The sequence below is a fragment of the Podarcis vaucheri genome, assembly GCF_965113315.1.
Source record: "Podarcis vaucheri genome assembly, chromosome: 13".
NCBI lineage: Eukaryota > Metazoa > Chordata > Lepidosauria > Squamata > Lacertidae > Podarcis > Podarcis vaucheri.
Genome location: NC_138751.1, coordinates 35,334,263 through 35,360,616, shown reverse-complemented (window position 1 = coordinate 35,360,616; position 26,354 = coordinate 35,334,263). Strand labels below are relative to the sequence as shown.

Below are 26,354 nucleotides of genomic sequence, written 5' to 3'. Positions count from 1 at the left end.
GCGTGGCGTTGCCTTGTGCAGGTACCACTGAGAATAAAGGGCTAGCTCAGGGCAGGTGACGATGACTCAATTAGAGCACTTTTTGCACTCTGGTCCTACCCATTGCATGTGGCTTTCACCCTCAGGATGGCACAGGTACAGGTAGGTCTTCTGCTTCCCTCTTCCCCCTTTAAAACACGTTTGCCGGTACTTTCCTTTCGGAGGCCTTAGGCTCCAAGCGCCACCTCGGCCTCTTGAACCGGTTGCGCCACTTAAGTTAAAAAGAGTGATTGCAAAAAAAAAAAAAAAGCATGGGAGGGGCAGCTGCCCCACACTTAAATCAATCAAATACATAAAAATACTTCGCTAAAAGTAGAGATTGTAGAACGGTTTTGACAGATTTTTCTGAGCACTTGGGGTCAGAAGAAATGAATTTTAAACAACTGTTGTTGAGACATTTCATTCTGAATCTGCTAGACCAGTAGTTCCCAAAGTGGCTGTTACTACCTCCGGGGTGTTTGTGGACTACCTAGGAGGCACTAGGCACCAGGGGGGCGCTGGGGGTCGTGTAAATGACTATCGGGCTTTGAAAAGCTGGCATCAGTGGATCAACTTTTGTTGAATCAATTAAACAAAGCAGTTTTTAATGGATTTTGCATGAATGCGCTATGAATGGTTGCCGTTTCGAGTTTTATTGCGCTATCATTGGCTTCCTCGGTGGATCATGCAAACTGCCGTTCCGAATGCTTTCTAATGGGCCCCAGGGGATGAGTTTATGGAACCAAGGGGGCAGTGGGCTGAGAAAAGTTTGGGGACCACTGGATAGAGGATGGTGACAGGTGGGTGTCCTGCCAGCACCCATCTCCCCTTGCCAACATAAATCCTGGCTACGCCCATGAAACGGGGACCAGGGCGCAAACTTTACGGGGATACCCTCCCCCCTCTCTGCTTGCCCCGAAGTGTCTCCCCTCGGCGTGGAGGAGGGCGCGCGCGCTCCGGGATGCACTTTCTCCGTTGCGGCGTCTCCTCTTTTGATCTCTGCCCAGGAGCCGCTGCTATTGGCTACCTCTCTTGTGACGTGCGGGGACTGCGGTTGTCCTATGTAGCAAGCGCCGGGCTTAGTTTCCGTCTCTTTCCAGAGACCCGGGATTCTCTGCTGGGTTGGTGCGGGTGGGGAGGGGGGAGGGAGAAGCAAAAGGAGGAACCCGGGGGCCGCTTTCTCCCCCCAACCCCTCCACCCCAACCCTCCTTTAAAAAAAAAATAGGAGGGGAGGGGTGGAAGGATCAGCTCTCCGCCGGCCCTCGGCGTTCAAAAGGAAGCTGGCCAGGGAGAGAGAAGGGGAAAGCTGTTTTTTTTCCCCATGGAGAGCGATGCAGGGAGCAAAGTTGGAAGTGTGAAGCGAAACTAGGGATCTCCCGCTCCCCCGCTGCCGCTTGACGGCTGGGATCCGGTCCAAGAGCGCACGTGAGTCTGCCGCACTTGGGGAGAGGGAGAGAGAGCAGAGTTGAGCTGAGATCTGGCCAAGGGCAAAAGGGACACAAGAGAAAGTGGATGGGGCCCGGGACCCTGGGGTGGGGGGCAGGAGGGTGCTGATGGGGAGGCAGAATCCGAGTAGCGTTGAGTGGCAGAGGAGATCTTGGAAGCAGTAGACCTGGGGCGAGGGGGCAGCAGTTTTGCAGAAGTTTGGGGATGGGTAGGCTTATAGATGATAAATGTAGCTGTGAGATGTCATGTGGATAAGAAAGTGATGAAGAGTTAATTGGGGGGGGGCGTTGATCCCAGCTCTTTGATGGGATCAGAGGAAGGAGAGGTTATATATAACCTTAGCCATTAAAGATCTGTGGTCCATTTATGTTGTTCTGCCTTATAAAACAGCAGCCCATTGCACTTAGGAAGAATTTCCCCCTCCAGATGCTGATTACTGGAGTGTTAGACGAAAGGAGGGTTGTGGGAAGAGAGGTGGTGATGATCCAGGGAGGTCATTTAAGGATGTAAAGGTGTGCATTGTGCCCAAGGCAAGGGCACAGATATGCCTAGAAAAGTTGCCTTCCCTTTACACTGTCCTATTCCAAAAACCACGTGCCACCCATGCACCCACCACTTGTTTTGGTGGGGAAGAAGTGACTTGTCCTTGTAGTAGGTTTTTGATTTACAGTGGTACCTCAGGTTAAGTACTTAATTCGTTCCGGAGGTCTGTTCTTAACCTGAAACTGTTCTTAACCTGAAGCACCACTTTAGCTAATGGGTCCTCCTGCTGCTGTCGCACCGCCAGAGCACGATTTCTGTTCTCATCCTGAAGCAAAGTTCTTAACCTGAGGTACTATTTCTGGGTTAGCGGAGTCTGTAACCTGAAGCATACGTAACCCGAGGTACCACTGTATTTATTTTTTAATGCTGTTCTTGTTTTGCATTCTGTGAGTACATGAAAGCTGCAGCCTCTTTGATTCCACTGTCCCATTTGGGGTGGGGCGAGTGCATTATGCAGGATCTCAGAGATGGGGAAGGACTAGGCAAGTTGTCTTACCTAATAGGGAGCGAACTCCTAAAATATTTGAGCGGGCTGTCACCGCCGCCCCAAGTTGATGGGCATTGCCATTCAAATTGTGTGTGCACCACGTCATGTGATCGATAGTGGGGCTTACCTCCCCCCCCCCATATTTTATTCCAGGGCAGGAAGGGTCCCTGCAACTGCCAGCATTAGAATGGGAGGCCAGAAGTTGCTTATCACCCCAGGACATCGTCTGGAGGCTCATGACACAGCAGCCTTGCCAAAGATCTGGCTTGTCTGTGTTTGGTTGGAAGGCTGCCTGGGGACCCAACCTGGGCATAGGCTGATTTTTCCCCCCTATAGGAACAAAGACAGGATGTAACTGCAACAAATACACAGAAGATAGAGTGGTGGTCATAGCACCTTCTGATCTAGGCACTGAGATCTTTGCGGGCTCCAAAGATGCAAAGAGGCTTTGGGGGTTTTACTCCAAGAGAGCCAGGGTAGAAAGTTGTTTGAGGGGGGCCAAGGAGACAACATTGCTGCCAGTGCCAGTTTGAAGTGCCAGTCCGCGGGCTGTACTAGGGCAAGCAGATCCAGGAAGCTTCATACTTAATCCAAGGGACTTGGATGGATCTGGGATTTGAAGGAGTCTTTGAGAGGCTGAGCAGGAGTTCTGGCTCTCGGAATGCTTTTAAGGAAGCAAGGCAATGCCTTTTGATGTGACAGGCAGCTGAGGGTACTTTGCATGGATTGTACTGAGTTCAGTGGTTGAACATCTGTAGGCCAAAGTTTCAGCTTCAATCTCCAAGTAGGAGTGACTCGTGTCTGAAATACAGTGGTACTTAATTCATTCCGGAGGTCCATTCATAACCTGAAACTGTTCTTAACCTAAGGTACCACTTTAGCTAATGGGGCCTCCCGCTGCCACTGCGGCGCGATTTCTGTTCTCGTCCTGAAGCAAAGTTCTTACCCGAGGTACTATTTCTGGGTTAGCGGAGTCTGTAACCCGAGGTACGACTGTACTGGAGAATCCCTCGCAGTCAGAGCAGGCAAGTCGTGCATTAGACGGACACAATGATCTAACTTGGTACAAGGCAGTGTAAAATGCTCCTGCAAGGCAGATGGCTTGAATGCAGTTTACAATATAACCTCACCTTGGTTCTCGAACGGAATCCGTTCCGGAAGTCCATTCGACTTCCGAATACCAAGGCGTAGCTTCCTGCACTCAACTGGAAGCCACGTTGGACGTTCTGCTTCCAAAAAATGTTTGCAAACCGGAATACTTGCTTCTGGGTTTGCGGCGTTCAGGAGCCAAAATGTTCGAGTCACATGGCGTTTGAGAACCAAGGTATGACTGTATGTTACAAGCCTTGCCTGTCTCAGAAATGTGCTACACGGGAAGGTAAACGGTGTTTCCATGCGCTGCTCTGGTTTGCCAGAAGCAACTTACTCATGCTGGCCACATGACCCGGAAGCTGTACGCCGGCTCCCTCGGCCAATAAAGCGAGATGAGCGCTGCAACCCCAGAGTCGGCCATGACTGGACCTAATGGTCAGGGGTCCCTTTACCTTTACCTTTTACTCTAGTTTAAATTATTCTTTCTTGAGGCAGGATCTAAAGCCGATATGGGGAACCTGTGGCCCTCCAGGTAATGGCCAGGGATGATTAAAGCTGCAGTGCGGCAACATCTGGAGGGTCAGATGTTCTCCAGCCCTAAAGTTATACAAGGCACTGAAACCTAGGCTATTGGAAACCCCGCTCAGCCCCCCCCCCTGCCCTCCTTAAAAAATTCACCAATCATTGCCTCTGCATCTTCAGATCGTTCCCATTTTGAAAGCTTAGAAACTTGGGTTCTCAAAAATCAAAGTAACTGCAAGCAGTGTTAAGGAGGCGAGATTATAGGCTGTTGCATCAAAAGAGTTGTACCTCTTGGCAAAAGTCCCTGTCTTATCTTGAGCGCTCTTCCTCATTCCCGAATGCCCATGGACACAGCTGCTTTCCTCAAACCCTTCGCTGAAACGTTTATCCGCATGTACGCACCCACGCCACCCTTAAATGCTGTGTGTTCCTCATACCTCTTGCCCCTGCATACCGATAAAAGTTTGCACTCATCTTTCTGGTATCCCGGCTTTGACTTCCCCATTCGTCAGTTGCTCTTAAGCTTCTCGCCCAATTACCTTCCCCATTTTCCAGCCCTTCCCTTCTTCCTCCCCATGCAAAGTTCTCAACACCCACATTCCCTGAGCCTTCTGTTGCAAGGAGAGAGTAACTCCGAATGTAGGGCATGTTTGGAAATCGTGGTTTAGACGCCTTCAAATATAGCATCCCGGAGATCCTCTCCAAACAAGCGTGCTGTTTAATTTGCTGGATGTAGACCCTTCCAATACAAATAAGAGGTTTCTCCATACAGAGTTTTATTTCATTCCCTATTAATTTTCTTTTTTGTTTGTCCTTCTTGGCCTTCTCTCTTCCATCCCCCCCCCCAACCTCCTGGTCAGGTGTTTTTCCTTTCTGGGTGGACTCTTACAGACCAGCTGCCATTAGGCAAGCGATATGTTTATCCTGTCAGTGTGGAAAAGAAGGGATTTTAGAACAGACCAGCTTCTTCAAAGAAAAACAGAGAAGGCTAAATTTAGAATCTACCTAAATGCCTCTCCTCTAAATTAAAGGCATTCCGTTTAAAATAAAGCCTCTCCAAAGCTCAGTGCAGTTCTCCTTAACATGGAGGAATGCCTGAATTTTTTTGTTGTAACTGGATGGACGTGGCAACCCCGGTTGAGGATTGCGGGTGACACGGGGCAGAAGCTATTGCCTTTTTTGTCCTACCTCACAGGGTTATTGAGAACGATAAATTGGGCAACGATTGTAAGTTGCTTTATACGCAGAGAGGGGCTGTGCAGAAAGAAAAGACATTTAGCTATCGGGCCAGTTTTCAGTGTGTCATTACTCTGGTACAACCAAGGGCAGTTTTCTGACCATTTCTGGCACGAATTGGATGGATACTCCGCCGTACGCAAGTATTCCCTCCACATAGGAAGCTAGCACGGCAGAGAGGAAGTCTGGGAGTCCTGAAATGCTCGTTTTCTGCACGGAGGGAATGTTTTTGTATTGGGGGACAGCCTTTCATACAAACCCCCTTGTTCAGGGATGGTATGTCACCGAGTAACAGTTGCTGAGGATAAACATTGTGTCTCGTCTCCGTGCAGGTCATAGAGTTGGAAGGGACCCTGTGGATTATCTGGTCCTATCTGACCTAACTTAGCCATCGTTGTTGTACGTTGTTGTTGTTGTTGTTGTTGTTGTTGTTGTTGTTGTTTTATACCCCTCCCATCTGGCTGGGTTTCCCCAGCCACTCTGGGCAGCTTCCAATCAAATAATAAAAACAATAGAGCATCAGACATTAAAAACTTCCCTAAACAGGGCTGCCTTCAGTTGTCTTGTAAAAGTAAAATAGTTGTTTATTGCCTTGACTTCTGCTGGGAGGGCGTTCCACAGGGCAGGTGCCACTACCAAGAAGGCCCTCTGCCTGGTTCCCTGTAACCTCACTTCTCTCAGCGAGGAAACCGCCAGAAGGCAGAACGATGGAGGTGGAGATGCTCCTTCAGGTATACTGGGCTGAGGCCATTTAGGGCTTTAAAGGTCAGTACCAACACTTTGAATTGTGCTCGAAAATGTTGAGAGCCAGTGTGGTGTAGTGGTTAAGAGCGGTAGTCTCGTAATCTGGAAAACCGGGTTCGAGTCTCCGCTCCTCCACATGCAGCTGCTGGGTGACCTTGGGCCAGTCACACTTCTTTGAAGTCTCTCAGCCCCACTCACCTCACAGAGTGTTTGTTGTGGGGGAGGAAGGGAAAGGAGAATGTTAGCCGCTTTGAGACTCCTGAAGGGGAGTGAAAGGCGGGATATCAAATCCAAACTCTTCTTCTTCTTCTTCTACTGGGAGCCAATGAAGATCTTTCAGGACTGGTGTTATATGGTCTTGGTGGCCACTCCCAGTCACCAGTCTAGCTGCCGCATTCTGGATTAATTGTAGTTTCCGAGTCACCTTCAAAGGTAGCCCCACATAGAGCTAATCTCCTGCTCACATATTTTGGTAGCAGAGCTATCGTCATGCGGGGGGGAGGGGGGTTTGCGCACATCATGAATGGCTTGAAAGAAAACAAGGAAGACTTATTAAGCTCTGACCAGTTTTTGGAAGAGAGATGACAATCACTAAGATTGCCAGATTTGCTTTTCATTTTATTCCGCAGCTGAGCACAGAGGTTCCTTATATAGCCATGACTGATTACTTTATTTCATATATAAAAATATGTACATTCCACGTTTCAGACAAATACTGTTTCCCAAATTCAGGTAGGTAGCCGTGTTGGTCTGACGCAGTCGAAATAAATAAAAAATTGTCCAGTAGCACCTTAGAGACCAACTAAGTTTGTTCTGGGTACAGTGGTACCTCGGGTTAAGTACTTAATTTGTTCCGGAGGTCCGTTCTTAACCTGAAACTGTTCTTAACCTGAATCATAGAATCATAGAATCATAGAGTTGGAAGAGACCACAAGGGCCATCGAGTCCAACCCCCTGCCAAGCAGGAAACACCATCAGAGCACTCCTGACATATGGTTGTCAAGCCTCTGCTTAAAGACCTCCAAAGTAGGAGACTCCACCACACTCCTTGGCAGCAAATTCCACTGTCGAACAGCTCTTACTGTCAGGAAGTTCTTCCTAATGTTTAGGTGGAATCTTCTTTCTTGTAGTTTGGATCCATTGCTCCGTGTCCGCTTCTCTGGAGCAGCAGAAAACAACCTTTCTCCCTCCTCTATGTGACATCCTTTTATATATTTGAACATGGCTATCACTTTAGCTGAAGCACCACTTTAGCTAATGGGGCCTCCTGCTGCCGCCGCACCACCGGAGCACGATTTCTGTTCTCATCCTGAAGCAAAGTTCTTAACCTAAAGCACTGTTTCTGGGTGAGTGGAGTCTGTAACCTGAAGCATATGTAACCTGAAGCGTATGTAACCCGAGGTACCACTGTATAAGCTTTCGAAAGCTTATACCCAAAACAAATTTAGTTGGTCTCTAAGGTGGTACTGGACACTTTTTATTTATTTTGACTGTTTCCCAAAGTTTACTTAATATATTGCATTTATATCTCACCTCTCCTCCAAGGAGCTTGAGGTGGCATGCGCATTTCTCCTCCTCCCCATTTTGTCCTCACAACAACAACCACCACCCTGCTAGGTAGATTTAGGCAGAAAGTGAGTGACTGGCCCCAATATCAACCTAGTTGAGCTTAATCGCTGAGTGGGGATTTGAACCCTTCTCTTCCCCAGACCCTGATCCAATTCTCTATTACCCCTAGACCACACTGCTCACATCAGTCACAATAATAATAATAATAAAGTGAGAAGCAGGCCTCTGCCCTGAGATCTACAAACTTAAATAGATGAGTGATAAAGGGAAGAGGAGAAGTGGAGGCCAAAGGTGGAGGGAGATCAGTCTGACAATGTCAAGAGCAAAGGTGCGAGCTGTAAAACAGACGGTTGGCACCTGGTTGGCGCTAGGCTCCTCTTAAACTCCCCGGACGCTTTGCTTGGGTGGAAGCGACCCAGCAGCCTTGGCTCTTTCTAACCCAGGGGTGGGGAAGGGTTGTTTTCTGACCACAGGCTGCATTCCCTGCTGTGCCGCTGGAAAAAATGGGCAGACCAATAAAAGTACATGTATGTCGCAGCTGGTTTCCACACCCTCGCCGTGCCCTCTTTATCCTCCACCCACGACAGGCATCATTATCCTCCTTCGAGGACGCGCACAAGGCAAACAAAAAAGGGCTTGGCTTTGGGAGCAGGGCTGGTGAGGGGTGAGACCTTGGGAGAGTTCTGGGGGCCACACAGAGGCCTGGGGGGAGCCCCACATTTGGCCTGGGGTTCCCCACCTCTGCTCTGATTGGCAAAGGCCAGCACCTGCTTCCCTCTACTGGCTCTGCGGTCCCCAAGGACAGGGATGGAGATGTTGTTGAGCTGCCAACCCTTGGCCATACTGGCTGGGGCTGATGGGAACTGGAGTCGGCAGACCCTCCAAGCGTCCCTGTTTTCCAGGGACAGTCCTGGATGTACAGGAGCCGTCCCGTTAATATTCTGAATATATATTCTGTAAGCCACCCAGAGTAGCTGGGGAAACCTAGCCAGATGGGCGGGGTATAAATAATAAAATTGTATTGTTGTTGACTTGACCCCGGAATGTCCCGCTTTTCCTTAGGAGGTCCCTGTTTTCATTGGGGAATTGCTGGAGGGTATGGTAGAATGTTAAGTCCCTATTTTCATTGGAGGGTATGGAGTTAAGCGAGACACACACACACACACACACACACACACACACACACACACACACACGAGCCAAGGTGATAAGTGACTATAGAACCTTTAGAAGAGATCTGAAGGCAGCCCTACATGGGGGAGTTTTTAAATGTTTTCTTGTGTTTGTATATATGTTGGAAGCCGACCAGAGTGGCTGGGGCAACCCAGTCAGATGGGTGGGCTAATAAATAAGGAATAAAAAGGTAAAGGACCCCTGACAGTTAAGTCCAGTCGCAATCGTTTCTGGGGTTGCGGCGCTCATCTCGCTTTACAGGCCGAGGGAGCCGACGTTTGTCCGCAGACAGTTTTTCCGGGTCATGTGGCCAGCATGACTAAGCCGCTTCTGGCGAAACCAGAGCAGCACACGGAAACGCCATTTACCTTCCCGCCAGAGTGGTACCTATTTTTCTACTTGCACTTTGATGTGCTTTTGAACTGCTAGGTTGGCAGGAGCAGGGACTGAGCAACGGAAGCTCACCCCGTCGCAGGGATTTGAACCGCCAACCTTCTGATCAGCAAGCCCTAGGCTCAATGGTTTAGACCACAGCGCCACCCATGTGTCTAAATAAGGAATAGGGCACCCTATTTTCATCAGATTAATGTTGAAAGGTATGAGTTGGGGGCAGGGGCAGAGGTTCCCCATCGCTGCCCCAGGCTAGCTGAGAATTGGAACAGAGTATTTGTCCTGGCTCGTGTTTAGATATCCCCCCTTTCCTTCCCTTCCCATGCCCAGGGAATCGTTGATTCATTCTCTGGAAAACTCTGTTGTGATCTCTTATCTCCCTTCCCCCAGCCCCAGTGCTGCTGCTGCTGGATGTGCCAAATATTAGCATGACTCAGCTGTGCTCCAGAGAACAGTTCTCCGGTGTTTAGGCTGCGCTTGGAGTTTCTCAGCAGGGAGGTTAAGCGGGGACGCAAACATTGTATTCCTCTCCAGCCTTTCGCCAGCTACAGAGGTAGGGCGGCCGCAAATGCCTCTTTGGAGAGGAAGGTATTTTGAAATGTTCTGAGTGCTTTCGGCGGCATTGCCCAAGGAGAGGCACTCTTGTGTTATTTGCACACCGAATGGCCCTTTCCTTCTGCAAATCAATAAGACCTCGGTGCAGAGGCGTGTGGAGGAATCCCAAGGAAGGAAGGCTGCTTTAGGGCAGAGGCTGTCCCTGAGCTGCCTTTGCACTGGCTGGAAAGTTCAGATTTCACCATTGCAAGTGCAAAAGAAGATGGAGCAATTGCAGCTTTGGGTCTGGGTCATGGGAGACCTGTGTTCAAGTGCTGCCTCCACCGTAGCCTCCATGGGAGCATCGCGCACCCTCTGCCCAAACTTCCTGCATCTGCAGAGTTGGGAGTGTGATTGATTTTACTTCCCTTTGGGGAGTGTTGGCAGGGAACATAGTGTGCCATACACTTGTCCTACTTTTGTTGCAATCCTCACCACACCGGCTGGTAAACCTGTGGTCCTCTAGATCAGGGAGGGTCAACCTCTTAGACTAAGTGAGCCGCAAGAATGCTTTGACGCAGAACCCCGGGCCCACACAGCGCAATGACCCAGAATGCAACCTCTGTGCAAATGGGGAGTTGCCTTTATTTGGTTTTTAATATGTTGTAAACTGCTTTGAGATGTTATTCTTCAAAATATAAAGTGGTACAGAAATTAAAATAAATAAAATAATAATAATCTGATCCCAAAAAAGGCACTTAGACATTCCGTTGCGGTGACTGTAACTTAGGCTTAAGATGCCACTTCACAATTAGCCAAGTACAGTGGTACCTCAGGTTACATACGCTTCAGGTTACAGACTCCGCTAACCCAAAAATAGTACCTCGGGTTAAGAACTTTGCTTCAGGATGAGAACAGAAATCGTGCTCTGGTGAGGGGGCAGCAGCAGGAGGCCCCATTAGCTAAAGTGGTGCTTCAGGTTAAGAACAGTTTCAGGTTAAGAATGGACCTCCAGAACGAATTAAGTACTTAACCCGAGGTACCACTGTACATTTTCCCCCCAGCACAAGGGCTTGAGCAGTGGGTATGGCAAACTACTTGGGATTTGTTTTGCCAAGGTTGCTGAACAACAGGGTGTAGTTCCTTGCCACCAAAATTACTCCATGTAGACTTAAGAAGTAGCTCATCTTGGTTTTACAGAAATTGTGCTGCGGTGGCAGCGGGAGGCCCCATTAGCTAAAGTGGTGCTTCAGGTTAAGAACAGTTTCAGGTTAAGAACAGACCTCCAGAATGAATTAAGTACTTAACCCGAGGTACCACTGTATGAGTTTCCAACACTGGTTGCATCGTGAAATGAGGCCTTTCACAAATGCCCAATGCACATCCATAAAACCAAATGCATGCAAGTTAGAAATGAAATATTAGGCAGTGGCATGAAATTGGAAGCTATCTGAAATCTGCATCCCCAGAAATCTGCAAACCGAACAGAGAGGCTCTGGTTCTCTAATCATTTGCAGGACAAGGATTCCTGTAGTTGCTAGGCTCCTTTATCTCTTTACCTTGACCAACCAAATTCAGACTTGCTGGAATAGGCAAAGGGAGCAAGCTGACCTGCCTTAGCAAGGCTGCGGCGTGCTTGCCTGCTTTTTAACTCTGTGCTTTTGATGCTCCGTGAACGTGACTGGTCCTGTTTTGTCGTATGACAAGCCTTGCAGGTGCAAGAATGGGAAAAGGTCGCTGCAGGCCGAGCGTCAGAGTGGTGGTGCGGCTTTGATGGGGCTGGGTTTGCCTGTGAGAAGCTGTGTCCAACCCTCACCTTCAGTGGAACTTAAATGTTCAGTATCTGAGGGGCCTCCTGCTGCTGCTGTGTCGCCAGAGCACAATTTCTGTTCTCATTCTGAAGCAAAGTTCTTTTTTAAAAAATAATATTTTATTAGCTTTTATCAATAGAAAAGTTTAAAAGAATACATAAAACAAAAAAGATACAAAATTACAAAATACAAAAATACAGACATTAAACACAAAAATAGAAAGGAAAAAACACATATACAAAATAAAAAAGCAAAAATCCCTCTTTCCTAGTTTCTCATCTTTAGTTAACTTATTTTCCTGACTTCCTCGCGTCTCCCATTTTTGTATCCCTTTTAAAAATTGGTTCAGCAAATTCATGTCCTGTTAGTTTATCTATTATTAATCCCATCTTACATTTTACCTTGTTGCTAAAACCCCTTCAATTCATTTCAATGTCATCAGCATTCAAAAATTTTACAATATTTCTGCAAATAAGTTTTAAACTTCCTCCAATCTTCTTCCACCAACTCTTCTCCCTGGTCTCGGATTCTGCCAGTCATTTCCGTCATCTGAAGCAAAGTTCTTAACCTGAAGCACTATTCCTGGCTTAGCGGAGTCTGTAACCTGAAGCATATGTAACCCAAGGTACCAGTGTATAAGCAAATGCCTGCTATTCAGAAGCACTGCACTTGGGGGTGGGCGAGAGCATTAACCCTGGTCCACCTTCCCTTACTGCAGGGGTGTCCAAACATTTTTCAAATAGGGCCAGATTTGATGAAGTGAGAGCCGACTAAAGTTGTTGGGCTTTTTTTAGGATTGAAGTTGTTGACTTTTTTTCAATTTTACCCCAGGACATATACTGTTATCTAGCTCAGTAAAGGTATCCCTGACCGTTAGGTCCAGTCGCGGACGACTCTGGGGTTGCACGCTCATCTCGCTCTATAGGCCGAGGGAGCCGGCGTTTGTCCGCAGACAGCTTCCGGGTCATGTGGCCAGCATGACTAAGCCGCTTCTGGTGAACCAGAGCAGTACACGGAAACGGCGTTTACCTTCCCACCGGAGCGGTACCTATTTATCTACTTGCACTGGCGTGCTTTCAAACTGCTAGGTTGGCAGGAACAGGGACCGAGCAACGGGAGCTCACCCCGTCACAGGGATTCGAACCGCTGACCTTCTGATCAGCAAGCTCAAGAGGCTCAGTGGTTTAGACCACAGCGCCACCCGCGTCCCTTTTAGGATTGAAGTTTACCCCAAAGTTCTTGAGCTTTTTTAAGCATTGAAGTGGTTGAGCTTTTTAACAATTTTACCCCAGGACATATACTGCCACGGATTGGGCCCCTGAAACATACTTTTGGACATGCCTGCCTTACTGGCATCCTATGGAGCTGTGCAATATGGGCACCACACCCAAAAATGTTCCCGCATCGGAGCATTTGCTAGTTCTCTGAATTCTGCCTTCTCTTTGCAGCAAGGTATAAATGGATCTGGATACAGACGGCTGCCTGCCTGTGGCATAGCCCAGTCCCAAGAATCTGACCACCTTAGGTTGCCCCCAAAAATAAATTTTAAAAGCAAAACACAAGTCATGAGCCATTGCTTGAGAGGTGCCACGTCTCGCTGTGCTTAATTGGTAGCATGTGGCACTGCTGACTCGGCACATCCCACATGTTCCGCACCGCGCTTGCCAAGCCCGGGGGCAGCCTAGGACAGGGAACATCCTGTGAAAAGGAAAGTGCTCTCCGGCCCAGAGCAGCGCTAGGACTTTGCCATCTGCTGGAGCAGAGATTCACCGTCTGTGTGTCCCAGCAGTGGGATTTAAGCTAGCGATTTTTCAGAGGCTTCTGTGTGTTTGGGGTTTTGAACCGTAGCTTTGAGGGATGTGGCAGAAAAGCAGGGAACTGGGGACAAATGGATCCCATTCATTCATTCATTCATTCATTCATTCATACATTCATTCATAGAATTCAGCCCTCCTCACTCCAAACAGGCATTGCTTCATAGACTGGGCCGGAGAATAAGTTTACATTGCAGTGACCAGCAAAGCCTTTAAACTCTGTGGACTACCTGTTGCAAGACTTTACCTGAAGGAGCGTCTCCTCCCCCATCGTTCAGCCAGGACGCTGAGGTCCAGCTCCAAGGGCCTCAGTGTCCCTCAGACACCGAGAATTGAGGTTACAGGGTACCAGGCAGAGGGCCTTCTCAGTAGTGGCGCCCACCCTGTGGAACAGCCTCCCATCAGATGTCAAGGAAATAAACAACTATTTGACGTTTAGAAGACATCTGTAGGCAGCGCAGCCCTGTTTAGAGAAGTTTTTAATGTTTGATGTTTCATCATGTTTTTAATATTCTTTTGTGAGCCACCCAAAATATTATTACTATTTATTTATTTCAGATGAGAGCAGAGTCAGTTTCAGGTCTGCTCCAGACTACAGATTGGGCACAACGTATCTGTTAATCTGCTTGATGAGTTAATAGCATATGAATTTGAGGATTAAAAAATTAGTCATCCACTTCAGTTTTTCTTGCACAAATCTGGCATCCTCAGTATTGTTTATTAAATTAGCATTCTGCCCTTTCCAAGGAGCCCCCAAAGCACCTGTGATTTTTAAAAAATACAATGAAGAGAAAACACGACCTATTGTAAAAAGTGAAACACCTGAAAACTTTCAGACATTTAAAGCTGTTTAAAAACAGATGTAACCAAATCCCATTTCTGGATAGGCCCACCGGAAAAGGCAATTTTTCAGCAGACGTCTAATAGAGCCTGGTATCAAGTGGCAGGGAGTTCCGCAGCACAAGTCTGCCATCTGTGTACCAGGGAAACCAGTCCTGCCACTTTGCAGCAGAATTTGGCTGTGGGCAGCGCTGATTGGCTGGTCCATGAGACATCACAAACCCGCTCACCACCCCAGGGCAATTTTATGACACTTAAAATTTACTTTCCTTGTTTGTTTTCTTTTAAAAAAAGAATGTTTAAATGAATAAATGGCCGTGTAGGGCTTTTTAAAAAAAAGAACACAATGAAAACAGGCAGGCAGCTTTGCAGGGGACAGACTGACAATAACCAGCATTAAAACTGTTGTTCTGTACATCTGCCCCTCTGCTATTTTTATAAGTATGCTTGAGTGCTCTCAGTGGATCAAACTGCAGGTTTCGTTCCATGAGTTATCAAGCATTTTCTTAGAATTTCGCTCTTTTACCTTTTCTGGCCACATGGTGGCAGCGGAGCGAAAGAAGATGACGCTTTTCTCTTCTGCCAATTGCGCCCATCTCTTAAGACAGAGTTCATGGCTGAATCAGACCAGCAGCCCGTGCAGGTTTATATAGAATCTTAGCTGCCCCATGTGATGGTGAGGCAATATATTATGTGAGGCTACAATGTGATGTGAGGCTGCTCTGGAGGGTAGGACTCGAACCCAATGCCTTCAATGTGCAAAAAAGGAGATTCCGATTTCCGACTGAACCTCGGGAAGAACTTCCTGACGGTAAGAGCTGCTCGGCAGCGGAGGTTTCTTAAGCAGATGTTGGATGGCCATCTGTCATGGATGATTTAGCTGGGATTCCTGAATTGCAGGGGTTGGACTAGATGACCACTGGTGGTCCCTTCCAACTCTACAATTCTATGATTCTAGGCCTTATTCCATGTCCTCCCAGAGTGCCATTGCCTAGCCGGGATGTATCCTATGATGATACCTTGATTGACGGGTGTAGAGAGGTGTGAATGACTGTTATTTTGAATATGAATATTATTGATTTGTGTAGCCAAAGCCAGTACAGTGGTACCTCGGGTTACAGACGCTTCAGGTTACAGACTCCACTAACCCAGAAACAGTACCTCGGGTTAAGAACTTTACCTCAGGATGAGAACAGAAATTGCGCGGCGGCAGCAGGAGGCCCCATTAGCTAAAGTGGTACCTCAGGTTAAGAACAGTTTCAGGTTAAGAACGGACGTCCAGAACGAATTAAGTTCTTAACCTGAGGTACCACTGTAATAGGGTTGGGTGGGTGTAGAGACCCCTCTGGCTTCTGCATGTTTTTAATGTATCCTAGTACAGAGAGCCAGCAACTTCATCAATTGCTTCACCCCGTATCCCAAAGGTAGCCCACCCCCGACGGGAGTGCCGTCCTGGGGCTGCAAAATAAAAATAAAAAATGCCCTTGCAGTAGTCTCTGATGGCTACCAGGAACCAGTAGGGAGTGGGAAGTGTTTTGCATTGTGGGAGAAAGAGTTGAGGGCGGACCATTACTTCCTTACCTTGTAGGAAGTCACTTCCTCTCTTCCAAAATGGCTTTGCCAGGCGCAAGGGCGCCACTTTTCTAAAGAGATCCACAGAAGGCAGACTTTCTCCAGGATTTCTCTCAGTGATGGAGAAGCCAGACCTTCTCTGCATCCTGAGCTCCCATGCGCTTCAATTTGCACCAGATTTATGGCACGTACATGCCGTAGATTGAAGGCACATGACTCCCCCACCAAGAACCCTGGGAACCGCAGTTTGTTAAAGGTGCTGTATCTGGGGGGGAACTACAGTTCCCAGAATTATTCCGAGGAAGCCATGTGCTTTCCATGTGTGATGTGCAGGGAGCCTTATTGATTGATTGGACTGAAACAGAGATGTCGAAAGCAAGGCTGTCTTTTAAAGAAATAACTGGAGCTTATTCAGAAGAAATAACGGGACAGGCATGTTTCAGTGTGGGCCCTTGCAAAAATGGCAGTGTGTGGTTTCTCTGGCAGCAAAGAGACCTTTCTGTGGAGAGAAAGAGAGAGAGGCAGAGAGAGAGATAACCCCGGTTGATGCAGCGTGTTGGCTACTAAGGAACTGAAGATGAGAAGGTGCTTCGAAGGTGTCGGGCTGCAATGCTTTCTTAAGGTGAGCACGAACTCCAGAAATGGGCTGCAACTGCTGCAGGGAACCAGGATCTCAAAAAGCCTGGATGTCGCCATTGCACGGAGGGCTGCAAGCCAACGTGTGCCTCCATTGCTGGAAGGCAGGGCGAAGCGAGCTCCTTTCTCCAGGGTTGGCTCTGGTAGCAGCAGGGCCTCTGGAGGTGTATGTGTGTGTGTGTTTGTGTGGAGGGGGGGTAGCTTGGACTTCAGCGGCGAAAACGCCTTGGTCCGACTCTGGCTGAAGATGCCTCTGTCTGTTAGCTTAACCACTTTGCCTCTACCGCCCGCAACCTCTAGGCCACGCCTCCGTCTCTTCATTGGCTGGCATTCCTCATTTCTGATTGGCGGGCAGGATCTATATAAAGTAGTGTGATGGCAGAGCAAAGCGCGCAGGTAAGTCGATGAGGTAGGAGAAGCGAGGCTGGAGAGACGGTGTGGGAGGGGGGCGGTCAGTCCGGTGGGGCTCAGAGGCTCCACCACCTTGACACCAGGAAAGATTTGTTGACTCTGCTAGGGGTTTCAAAGCTCTGTGGGGACTAAAACCCTGCCATCGTCATTTCTTTGATTTTCACTGAGTTCTAAAAACTCAGTGAAAATCCAGATGGTGATAACTCCTGCTGAATTCTAGGAAATCCATTATCTTACACAGATCCTCACCCAACACAAAGATCCGCACACAGATTCAAGCCATCTTTCCACCCACCTCAAGTGTATTCATTCTCCAGTTTCCAAGCCTCACATCGGCTGTTCTTTTGGGGCACTGGCATGCAGGTTTCAAGGGCAAGTAATCGTCTTGCTCGCTAAGGAGCGCGGCCTGGATTAAGATGGACGCAAACCTCTGATCCCCTTTACTTGCAGGCTAAGCCTCTTAACGGTCAGAGTTGAAGATAACATGAGGGAAAAGATTATGGCTGGAAAGATATGCTCAAAGAGGCAACCGGGCTGTAGCGATTTCGTCTAAGTAGCTGACTCGGCAGGCCTGTGGGCCCCGTTTTCTTCCCCACTCAAATTTTTCGGCTTTTTCCATACTTGAGTTTCCATTGGGAAATGAAAGGTGACTCGCTGGTAGTCGGAGACATTGAATGTACAAGGCAGGGGGAGATTTAAAAAACCCTGCCCATGGCTAGGGGTTGCCGCTGGGTACTTAAGACTCAGTGGAACCAGTGTTCGAAATTAGCTAGGAGCCAGGCGCATTTTGCACCTGGCTTTTGAGCACTTGCGACCAAGTGAAGGCGCCCGGGCACCAGGATAGCATCTGACATCTCCACCCTCTGGGCATCATCGGTTCTAGACTGTTTTCACACACTTAATACCCCATCCCGTAGAATGCAATCAGCTATATCGCACAATCAGAATGAATTTCAGGGACCAAAATGCTTTTCCTGTGCAGCCTGAGCAAGAGCAGTCGCCATTAAGGAAAAGAGGTCGGGATAGGCCAGTCTATGTTTTAGACTGTCCCTGTAATCCGGTGACTTTTCTTCTTGTAAATTCTCCAAGTTCTTAACCTAGCTCAAGGTTGTCATCTGAACTAGCCAGAGGTTTAACTGATAATTAGTCACATTCAGCCCATCCTTTGAAAAATAAAGACTTTAGAGCCATATTCCCCCAAAATGGCAACCAGACTTTCTGTTTTGGCGACTGCAACCTTGGTTTAAGGAGCCATTTGGCACCTAGCTTACATATGAGTTTCTAACATTGAGTAGGACACACCCCCTCAGGTGGTGGATTCTCCTTTCTTGGAGGTGCTTTGAACGTACTACTGTGTCCGTTTGCTGTAACGAATGAAAGGCACACCCAGACAGGACTCCGCGTAATGGATCTCGCCTCTGTTCTTGCTGCAGGACAGGGCTATGGCCATAACACAGGGCCAGAAATACCTCCTCATCTTCGACTTTGACGAGACCATCGTGAACGAAAACAGCGACGAGTCCATCCTCCAGGCCGCTCCGGGGAAGCAGCTCCCGGAGTCGATCCGAAGCACGTACCGCGAGGGTTTCTACAACGAGTACATGCAGCGGGTCCTGCAGTACATGTGCGACCAAGGAGTCAAGATGGCCGACTTCAAAGCAGCCTACGAAAGGATCCCACTCTCCCCTGGCATGGGCGACCTCTTCCAGCTCCTCTTCAAGCAGCAAGACCACTTCGAGATCATCCTCATCTCCGACGCCAACATGTTTGGCATCGAGTGTGCCTTGAAGGCGGCCGGGGCCTATCCCCTCTTCCGTAAGATCTTCAGCAACCCCTCGAGCTTTGACAAGAGAGGCTACTTCACCTTGGGCCCTTACCACTCGCACAACTGCAAGCGTTGCCCAGCCAACATGTGTAAGCACAAGATCCTGACAGAATACCTGGCAGAGAGGGCACAGGAAGGGGCCAGGTTCGACCGCGTCTTCTACGTCGGGGACGGAGCCAATGACTTCTGCCCTTCCACTGCGCTGAAGTCGAGCGACGTCGCCTTCCCTAGGAAAGGCTACCCCATGCATCAGCTCATCCAGGAGACTGGGAAAAGCCAGCCTGGGACTTACCAGGCCACGGTCGTCCCCTGGGACTCTGCCGTAGAGATTTCTCGTCACCTTCAAGAAGTTCTCAAGAAGAAATGTTGAGGGCGGGGAAGACCTTTGGCGGGAGGAAACAGCTGCTCTCGTTTGGAAAGATCTGAACGATTATAGCATCACGGCTCTCTCACGCTTGGCTTAAGGCTCTATCTCGCTCTCTCTGGGCTTTCTCCACCTCAAAATCTCTTGTCTCTGGGTCTCCCCTTCCTTCAGCCGAGAGATAAGGGCTCACTATGCAGTTAGGAAATCCATTGAAGGAAGGGTGGGTGGATGACAGGCCACTTTAAATATTTTTGATTGCCTTTTTGGAAAGCAAAAGCAAAATACTTTTGCATTTGCTAAACCCACGCATCTCGTTTCGCTCGGGCTGGTTCTCAGTAGCGCTCTTAGCGCATGGGGAAATTCTGTCGTTACCAAAGCATTTTGACTGCTCACGGGTGTTGAATATAGTTCTCCTCACTTAACGAAACACCCTTTAAAAAAAATAATTACATTTCCAGATCCTACTCCATCTAACAGGATGTCAGAATTGTCTTTAATTGTTTATCTAAATCGGTTGGGGGGCACCTGGCATCTCCAGAAAAGAATGGGAGAGCCAGAAAGATTATCCCAGCTACATCTTCTGGTTGGACTTGATTCCTGGCATCATTGCTCATCTTGTGGCTGAGATGACCCACTCTGGTCAGGGACGGAGAACCTACAGCCTCTGGATATTTGCTGAACTACAACTCCCATAATCCCCGACCATTCGCAATGCTGGCTGGGGCTGATAGGAGCTGTGGTCCAACAACAACCGAAGGACTATAGCTCCATCCCCACTCCCTGACTTTGGCCGAGCACGTCGGGAACAAAAAGGGAAAGCACTTTTGCTGCAGCAGCCTATGAATGGTGTTTTCTACTCTCCCTTCCTTGCCTGGCAAGACAACCTCTTCAAGGAGTACAGTATTCCTGCTGCTCAGAAAAGGCTGGTGTCTAAAATGAAGGGGGAATGAACAGGGTCGGGAGGCCTGTAGGTTGCAATGAATAGCAAAACAAGCAGAGTCCAGTGTGTTGAGAACTGAATGGGTCGGAAGAAGAAGCCAGTCAGGAACGGTGTGCACTTGAGTTACAGAGTGGGCAAATGAGGACAAGCAAAGATACATTTGAGGCACCATTTTTCTCTAAGGGTGCATCATCCTGGTAAGCACCCAAGTTGTGCTCCCGTTGCACATTTTGGCTCTTGCTGGCCTGGGTTTCACCTTTGGGCATTTTCCCATTCCTACACAGCTCTTTTCCTTGCAGATTCAGGCTGGGTTTTTCTATTCCCCATATGCTGAATTTGTCAATTTGCAGCAGCTACGTCCTCCCAAACGAATGGCGGATTGGGGGCAGGGGTTGCGGAGTAGAAACGGATTGTTTGGCAAGGTGGGAAATCCACGTGGAGTTGGGTCTTGTGCTACAAATGCATCATTTTAAAGAAAAAGGTGGCTCTTTCTGCTACATTTATATGATGTTTTTTGTACCCACTTACCCACTTACCCATCAGCTCCCTCGGCCAGTAAAGCGAGATGAGCGTCGCAACCCCAGATTCGGCCACGACTTGACCTAATGGTCAGGGGTCCCTTTACTTTTTTACCCACTACTGACTTCGCACAAAGAACCCTAGGCATGGTAATTTGATAAGGGTGTTGACATTCTCTCTTCAGTATCCATGGATGCCTTTGCAGAACTGCATTCCCCTAGGAACATGAACATTTATGGAGAGGGGGGGGGTGTTCCTTCCACAGATAATCTCCCATTCTCTAGCCTTCATTTTTTTTTTAAAAAAAGAGCAAGTATTTAGCATTTGTAGAACCTGAGATACGGGGCAAAAATGCACATCTTCTAGTCTTACTTTTTTGGTGAGAACCAAACTTGCTTCTTCCACCCCTTGAGAACCCCATGCCTGGGAAGAAATCACATCTATTCAATCAATAGCTACAAAGACTTTAGCAATGGGGGAAACAGGTACCGGACAAAGTTTGGAAAAAGGGACCGTGCAAAACTTTTAATCCGAGCAAAGCCTGTATCTTTCTAAGTGAGATACATGCCGCTGCCGCAGAAATCCCAAGGGTGTGCTTAACGTAAACAATAAGTGATGGTCCATAAGATCATACGTGGGTCATACGGTCCTATGTGGATTGTGTGTCCTGCCCTTGTGTGCAATGATCATCAACAGATTGCTTCGAGAGACACTTCTGTGAGTGCAACCCAAGACCTGCCAGATTCTTCTCTATTTATGATATTTCTATTGCAGCCTTAAATTTCCCTCTCCTGTGCTGCTTTCCCTGAAACCAGCAAGATGTTCTTGTCCTTATGCTTGCCGCCTGCTCATCCACCGCAGATTGCACAACCAACCCATTTGTCAGTCTGTCTTGCTTCGCCTTCGCCTGCTCCTTAATTCTGTTTCCTCTGCAAACCTGCTTTGTTGTCAACAACTCCCTCCCTTTCCCCCACTGGTCTGTCAATGCTTGTCGGAACTTAAAAGCCATGGAAACTCTTTTTGTAAGCGTGCAAAAAAAGAAACAATTAGCAAACAATTTCGATTTATTTTGTCTTGCGTACACTTCAACAATAGCTGCATGCTCTGTGACTACATTTCCAAGTGTCCAAAGCGCCCTGTAGCCTGTTAATTTTGTTTTTTGTTTTGTCCTGCAATGTTGAATGTATGAATCTCTCTACTTGAGACCCTGGCAAGCATATTGAGGAGAGGGGGATATCCTTCCCTCCTGAGGAGTTGCCCTTTTTGTCCTAAACCAATCTCCCTAGACAGTGGAACCTTGGTTCTCAAACGGCTTAGTTGATGAACAAATTGGCTCCTGAATGCTGAAACCCTGGAAGTAAGTGTTCCGGTTTTCTTTAAACATTTTTCAGAAGCTGAACGTTTGACGCAGCTTCCGCTTGAGTGCAGGAAGCTCCTGCAGCCAATTGGAAGCCATGCCTTGGTTTTCAAACATTTCGGGTGTTGAACAGATTTCCAGAATGGATTAAGTTTGAGAACCAAGGTACCACTGTATCCGTTGGCCTGTGGGGTGAAGCCACTTATAGTTTGCAGTGAATGGTTTTATAAGCCATCTTTTCGACTGTATACCTCCCTCTTAATGTGCTTCCCTCCCTTCTCCAAGAAGAAAAGAAGAACTGAAGACCAGAGAAAATGAAACCATTCTCAGGCAGCTGCCACCCATCCTTGCCAGGACTGCTGGCAACTCCCAACAGTCCTCACCACCTTGGCTGCATTGCCTGAAGCTGATGGTACCTGGAGCCCAACATCACCTGTCTTAGCCCGGCACACATTGCTGTTTACTCTGGCTCCAGTGTGCTCCCACTGCTAGCGTACACATGACGTTAGCCACACAAGTCACCTGTATGCTGTAGTTTCTTGAGAAATGCTGCTGTTTGGTGGCATTTCCCCTCAAACTGGTTCGCATCCCATTTGAAAACATAAGCCACGTCCACTTCACCATGAAGCTGAGGTGTGTACATTTGGGACTGCCATTGCACATGCTCAGATGTCAAGATTCATGAATAGAGAGTTGTTGGGGGAGGATGCATGGGGGGAACAAACAGGTAACGTGCAGCTAGTGAAGGCCACCGACACCCCACCCCCAGCTGTGTACACACAATGTGCAAATATAGCTTGAAATGGGGAGGAGGAGGAAGAAACAACCTCACTGTGTTTGAAGCCACTGATGCGCACATAACCTTAACCAGCATCTTAAGCCACTTCTATATTTCCAGCCCTTCAGTTCCTCTCTTCATTCTCAGGCCCACAGCTTCCTTTTAATGGCATTGGTGGTTAAGTCATACATATTCTTGTCTCGTCACGTCGACAGATATTCATCCCTGTCCACAACACCTTTTTAACCACAGCGTGTGCGAAAAGCACAATTGCTAGGCCCTTCACAGCCCAGACCCTTAGAACCAGCTCCCCCTCCTCCTGTGAAGGCCTAGGACTACACAACATGGCACCCTTCAGATGTTGCTCAACTGCATCTCCCAGCATCCTTTGCCCCAGAACCTGGCCCACCCATGAGGCAAGCTGAAGCAGCTGCCTCAGGCAGCGGAAGCCTCAAAGGCAGTCCCTGCACTGCCTCCACCACACAACCCAGGTAAGGGGGGGCTGAGGTGGGGCAGGACTGCACTTTCTCATTTTGGCGAAAGGGGGCAAACTGCTTCTGCCTTGCCCCTGCTGACTCTGGTGACTGGGGCTGATGGGAGTTCCAACACCTGCAGTGCCCTTAGTTCTCTGTCTCTGCGTTAATGGGTTCAGGAGCGATGGACAAACCGCTCTGATGATCCATGAGCTGCAGTCAACATGGACTCTGTCAGGGAGCTGACAGGCAGAGCAGGTCATTTGCAGGTCTCAGAGAGAGAGAGAGAGAGAGAGAGAGACGCGCTTGGTGAACGTGCAGTTAGTTTCTTCATTAAGGAAAAGAAAGCACAGAGATTACTAAAGGCTGCTCCTGTATTAATGAAGCAGTTGTTCAGATGGGCTTGTAGCCCCTCCTTTACTCCCTAGCCCACTGTCAGGCCCCTCTCGCCAGTGGCGTAGCGTGGGGGGTGCAGGGGGGGGCGGCCGCACCGGGCGCAACATCTTGCCTTGCCCCGGGTGCTGACAACCCACGCTACGCCACTGCCTCTCGCTGTGATATTTGGCTACGGTGAGCTCCAATGGACTCCCTTTGTGTCTGCCTGGCTCGCCACTCTCTTGGCAACATGCAATAAACCAGGCATAGGCAAACTCGGCCCTCCAGGTGTTTTGGGACTACAACCCCCATGATCCCTAGCTAACAGGACCAGTGTTCAGGGATGATGGGAATTGTAGTTCCAAAGCATCTGGAGGGCCGAGTTTGCCTATGCCTGCAATAGACATCACGTTCTAGGATTGTAGGGGGGGGGGTTTGAAAGCTTTCAGCAAAGAAGCTGTCAGAATGGCCCCAAGAGAAAACTGCAAGGTCCGCCTCCCCTCTGTCATCGCTGTTGGTGCCTACATCCAAAATGGAAAACTCCTCGCTCTTTCTGGTCTCTTTGCTATCCCTCAAGCACCCTGTTTCTAGCACTTCCCAACTTGTCCCCTCCTCAGGTGTGTCCCGTGTCCCACTACCAGGCCCAGGTTCAAAATCCTCTTCCTCTGCGCCTTCCCCGGGGAGCTCTTGATTGGGCAGATTCCACCATTCTTCCTCATCCAACCAGTCCCTGACAGACATTTGGGTGCACAAATGCCACCCAACATCTCAAATGGGAATGACAGAAATTCAATGTTCACTACTGGAAGAGAATGTCTCTTTTGCGAGTATCTAGTCAAGTAGCTTCTACCTTCCCTCTAGAGCAGCCTTTCTCAACCTGTGGGTCCCCAGATGTTGTTGGACTACAACTCCCATCATCCCTGAGCTCTGGCCTTGCTAGCTAGGGGTGATGGGAGTTGTAGTCCAACAACATCTGGGGACCCACAGGTTGAGAAAGGCTGCTCTAGAACAGTGTTTCCCAACCTTTTTTGGGCAAAGGCACACTTGTTTCATGAAAAAAATCTCGAGGCACACCACCATTACAGCCCCATGACGTCAACGCGCAGCGTCACGCCGGGAGGGACATGAATTGCTAGCAAATTACATAATCACCTCCTTGAGGGCTGGCTCATCTTCTCCGAAGGCAGAACCCCATTAATTAACAGCACAGACTCACACCACAGCCAAGACGAGGGGGGAAAACCTCAGTCATGCACAGTCATGCACATGTGGGGGCTAAATGAGGACAAAGACCGGGCAGAGAGCAGGGTTCAAATCACCCCACCTGGCCAGGACAATCCCTGGGTGCTCCCTTGGGCCACTCGCCTGACCCACCTTGCAGGGCTGTTGTTGCGAGGATAACACGGGGAGAACCACGCGCGCCCCCGGGAGCTCCTTGGAGGAGAAAGTGGGCGATGAATGCAATGCACGAAATATATGAGAGGCGACCAGGTTTTGCAGGTGAGGGGCCCCCGCCAGCCTCCGCTTCCAACACCCGGCGCAACGACGCCGAAGTTTCCCCCCGGGCTCGGCTCGGGGAGCAGCGCTGCTCCCCCCGGCTCCCCTTCGCCCTCCCGGCTCTCTCTGCCGCCCACTGGGGACCCCCCTCACCTGCCAAGTCCGGAGCACTGGTGGAAGTTGCATGCATGCAGGGCGCCGCGTTGCCATTGCATTGCACTGCACTCCATGCAACGCCTGCACGCATGCATTGCCTTGCACGCCCGCCAAGGGGTCTCCCCGCGGTCCGATGCGTCCCCTCCGGCGCGGATGCAGCATTGCAAAAATAAAAAACCCCGATGCAGCCCTACCTGGGGGGCAGCCTCCGCCGCTCCGCCTCCGCGGGGATCCCCGTGCTCCATCCTGCCGCCCGATCTCCGCGGGGGCGCAGGAAGAGCCCCTGCCCGCCCGGCCACCGCCGCTGCGCTCATTCCATGGCCGGGAGAAGAGCGCTTCAAACAAAACGCCCGGCCCGCCAGGCCACGCTGGGAAACGTAGTTCGCGCACCCCGCGCGGGCGCGGAGCCCAAGGGCGAGGGGACTATGGATCCCGGCAGCCCCCGCGCCGGGGACGGAGGGGGAGAGGCCGGGTGCAGGGATGGAGGGACGGGTGGGCGAGCGAGTGAGTGGCAGCCGCCAAGCCTTGGCCGAGAGCCAGGAAGGGCCTCCCCGGAGGAGGAGGAGGGAGGCGCAGAGCGGGAGGGAGGGAGGTAACCCCAGGGGTCATCTAGTGACGGCGCCCCAATCGAAAATTTGACTTAAAAAAAACAAAACTTTCAAATTTTTTAATTTTTCCCGCGGCACACCAGGCAACATCTCGCGGCACACTGGTGTGCCGCAGAACAGTGGTTGGGAAACACTGCTCTAGAATCTAAACCAGGAGTCAGCCACAAGCGACCCACAGGGTCGTTTAACCGGCCCACGAACCACCCCCGAACCAAGCCGCCCACTCTGAGTCCCTGCGCACTGCACTAAACTGGCACAGCACGGTGCAGGGACTTGCTTTCGTGGCGCCGGAAATAGCATCTGCGCAGACACAGACACTGGAAATCGTGCAATCTGGCCTACAGAGGGGTCTCTGCTGGAGTGAACCGGCCCAGGCAAGGTAAACCTTGCTGACCCCTGGTCTAGACCATGAAATCCAAAGAGCGCCACCAGCTAGCAGGAGCAGGGCAGCGCAACATACCTAGCCTCCTCCAAAGCACTTTGCAGATGCTTTTCTCAATGCAGGGAGCTAAGCTTTCATTCATTTATGCTGTATCTCCCCCCCCCCCCATGCCCAACCTTTCCGTTGAACGTATATTACAGAACTGGCTTTTAAATCAATTAAAATAACAGCAGTATAACAA

The 26,354-nt window shown here is 49.4% G+C and overlaps 1 protein-coding gene across 4 annotated transcripts; it reads left to right on the top strand.

Annotated features, from left to right (window-relative positions):
* On the top strand, window positions 1-21,544 carry PHOSPHO1 (phosphoethanolamine/phosphocholine phosphatase 1). Of its 4 annotated transcripts, none has more exons than XM_082194530.1 (3): window positions 1-141; window positions 16,279-16,414; window positions 18,273-21,544. In XM_082194530.1, exons 2-3 carry the CDS (start codon window positions 16,370-16,372, stop codon window positions 19,032-19,034), a joined length of 807 nt encoding a protein of 268 aa, XP_082050656.1. In that variant the 5' UTR covers window positions 1-141; window positions 16,279-16,369; the 3' UTR covers window positions 19,035-21,544. The 4 variants fall into 4 exon arrangements, with proteins under 4 accessions (XP_082050656.1, XP_082050658.1, XP_082050655.1 ...); XM_082194529.1 differs by lacking the exon at window positions 1-141 and adding an exon at window positions 1,111-1,444; XM_082194531.1 differs by lacking the exon at window positions 1-141 and adding an exon at window positions 16,729-16,824.
* Window positions 21,545-26,354: the final 4,810 nt, after the last annotated feature.

Bases quoted from the DNA above. Each gene is read 5' to 3' on its own strand.
- PHOSPHO1 (XM_082194530.1), top strand. From the start codon at position 16,370: ATGAGAAGGTGCTTCGAAGGTGTCGGGCTGCAATGCTTTCTTAAG. The intron at 16,415-18,272 runs GTGAGCACGAAC...TTCTTGCTGCAG, and splicing joins GGCTGCAATGCTTTCTTAAG to GACAGGGCTATGGCCATAAC.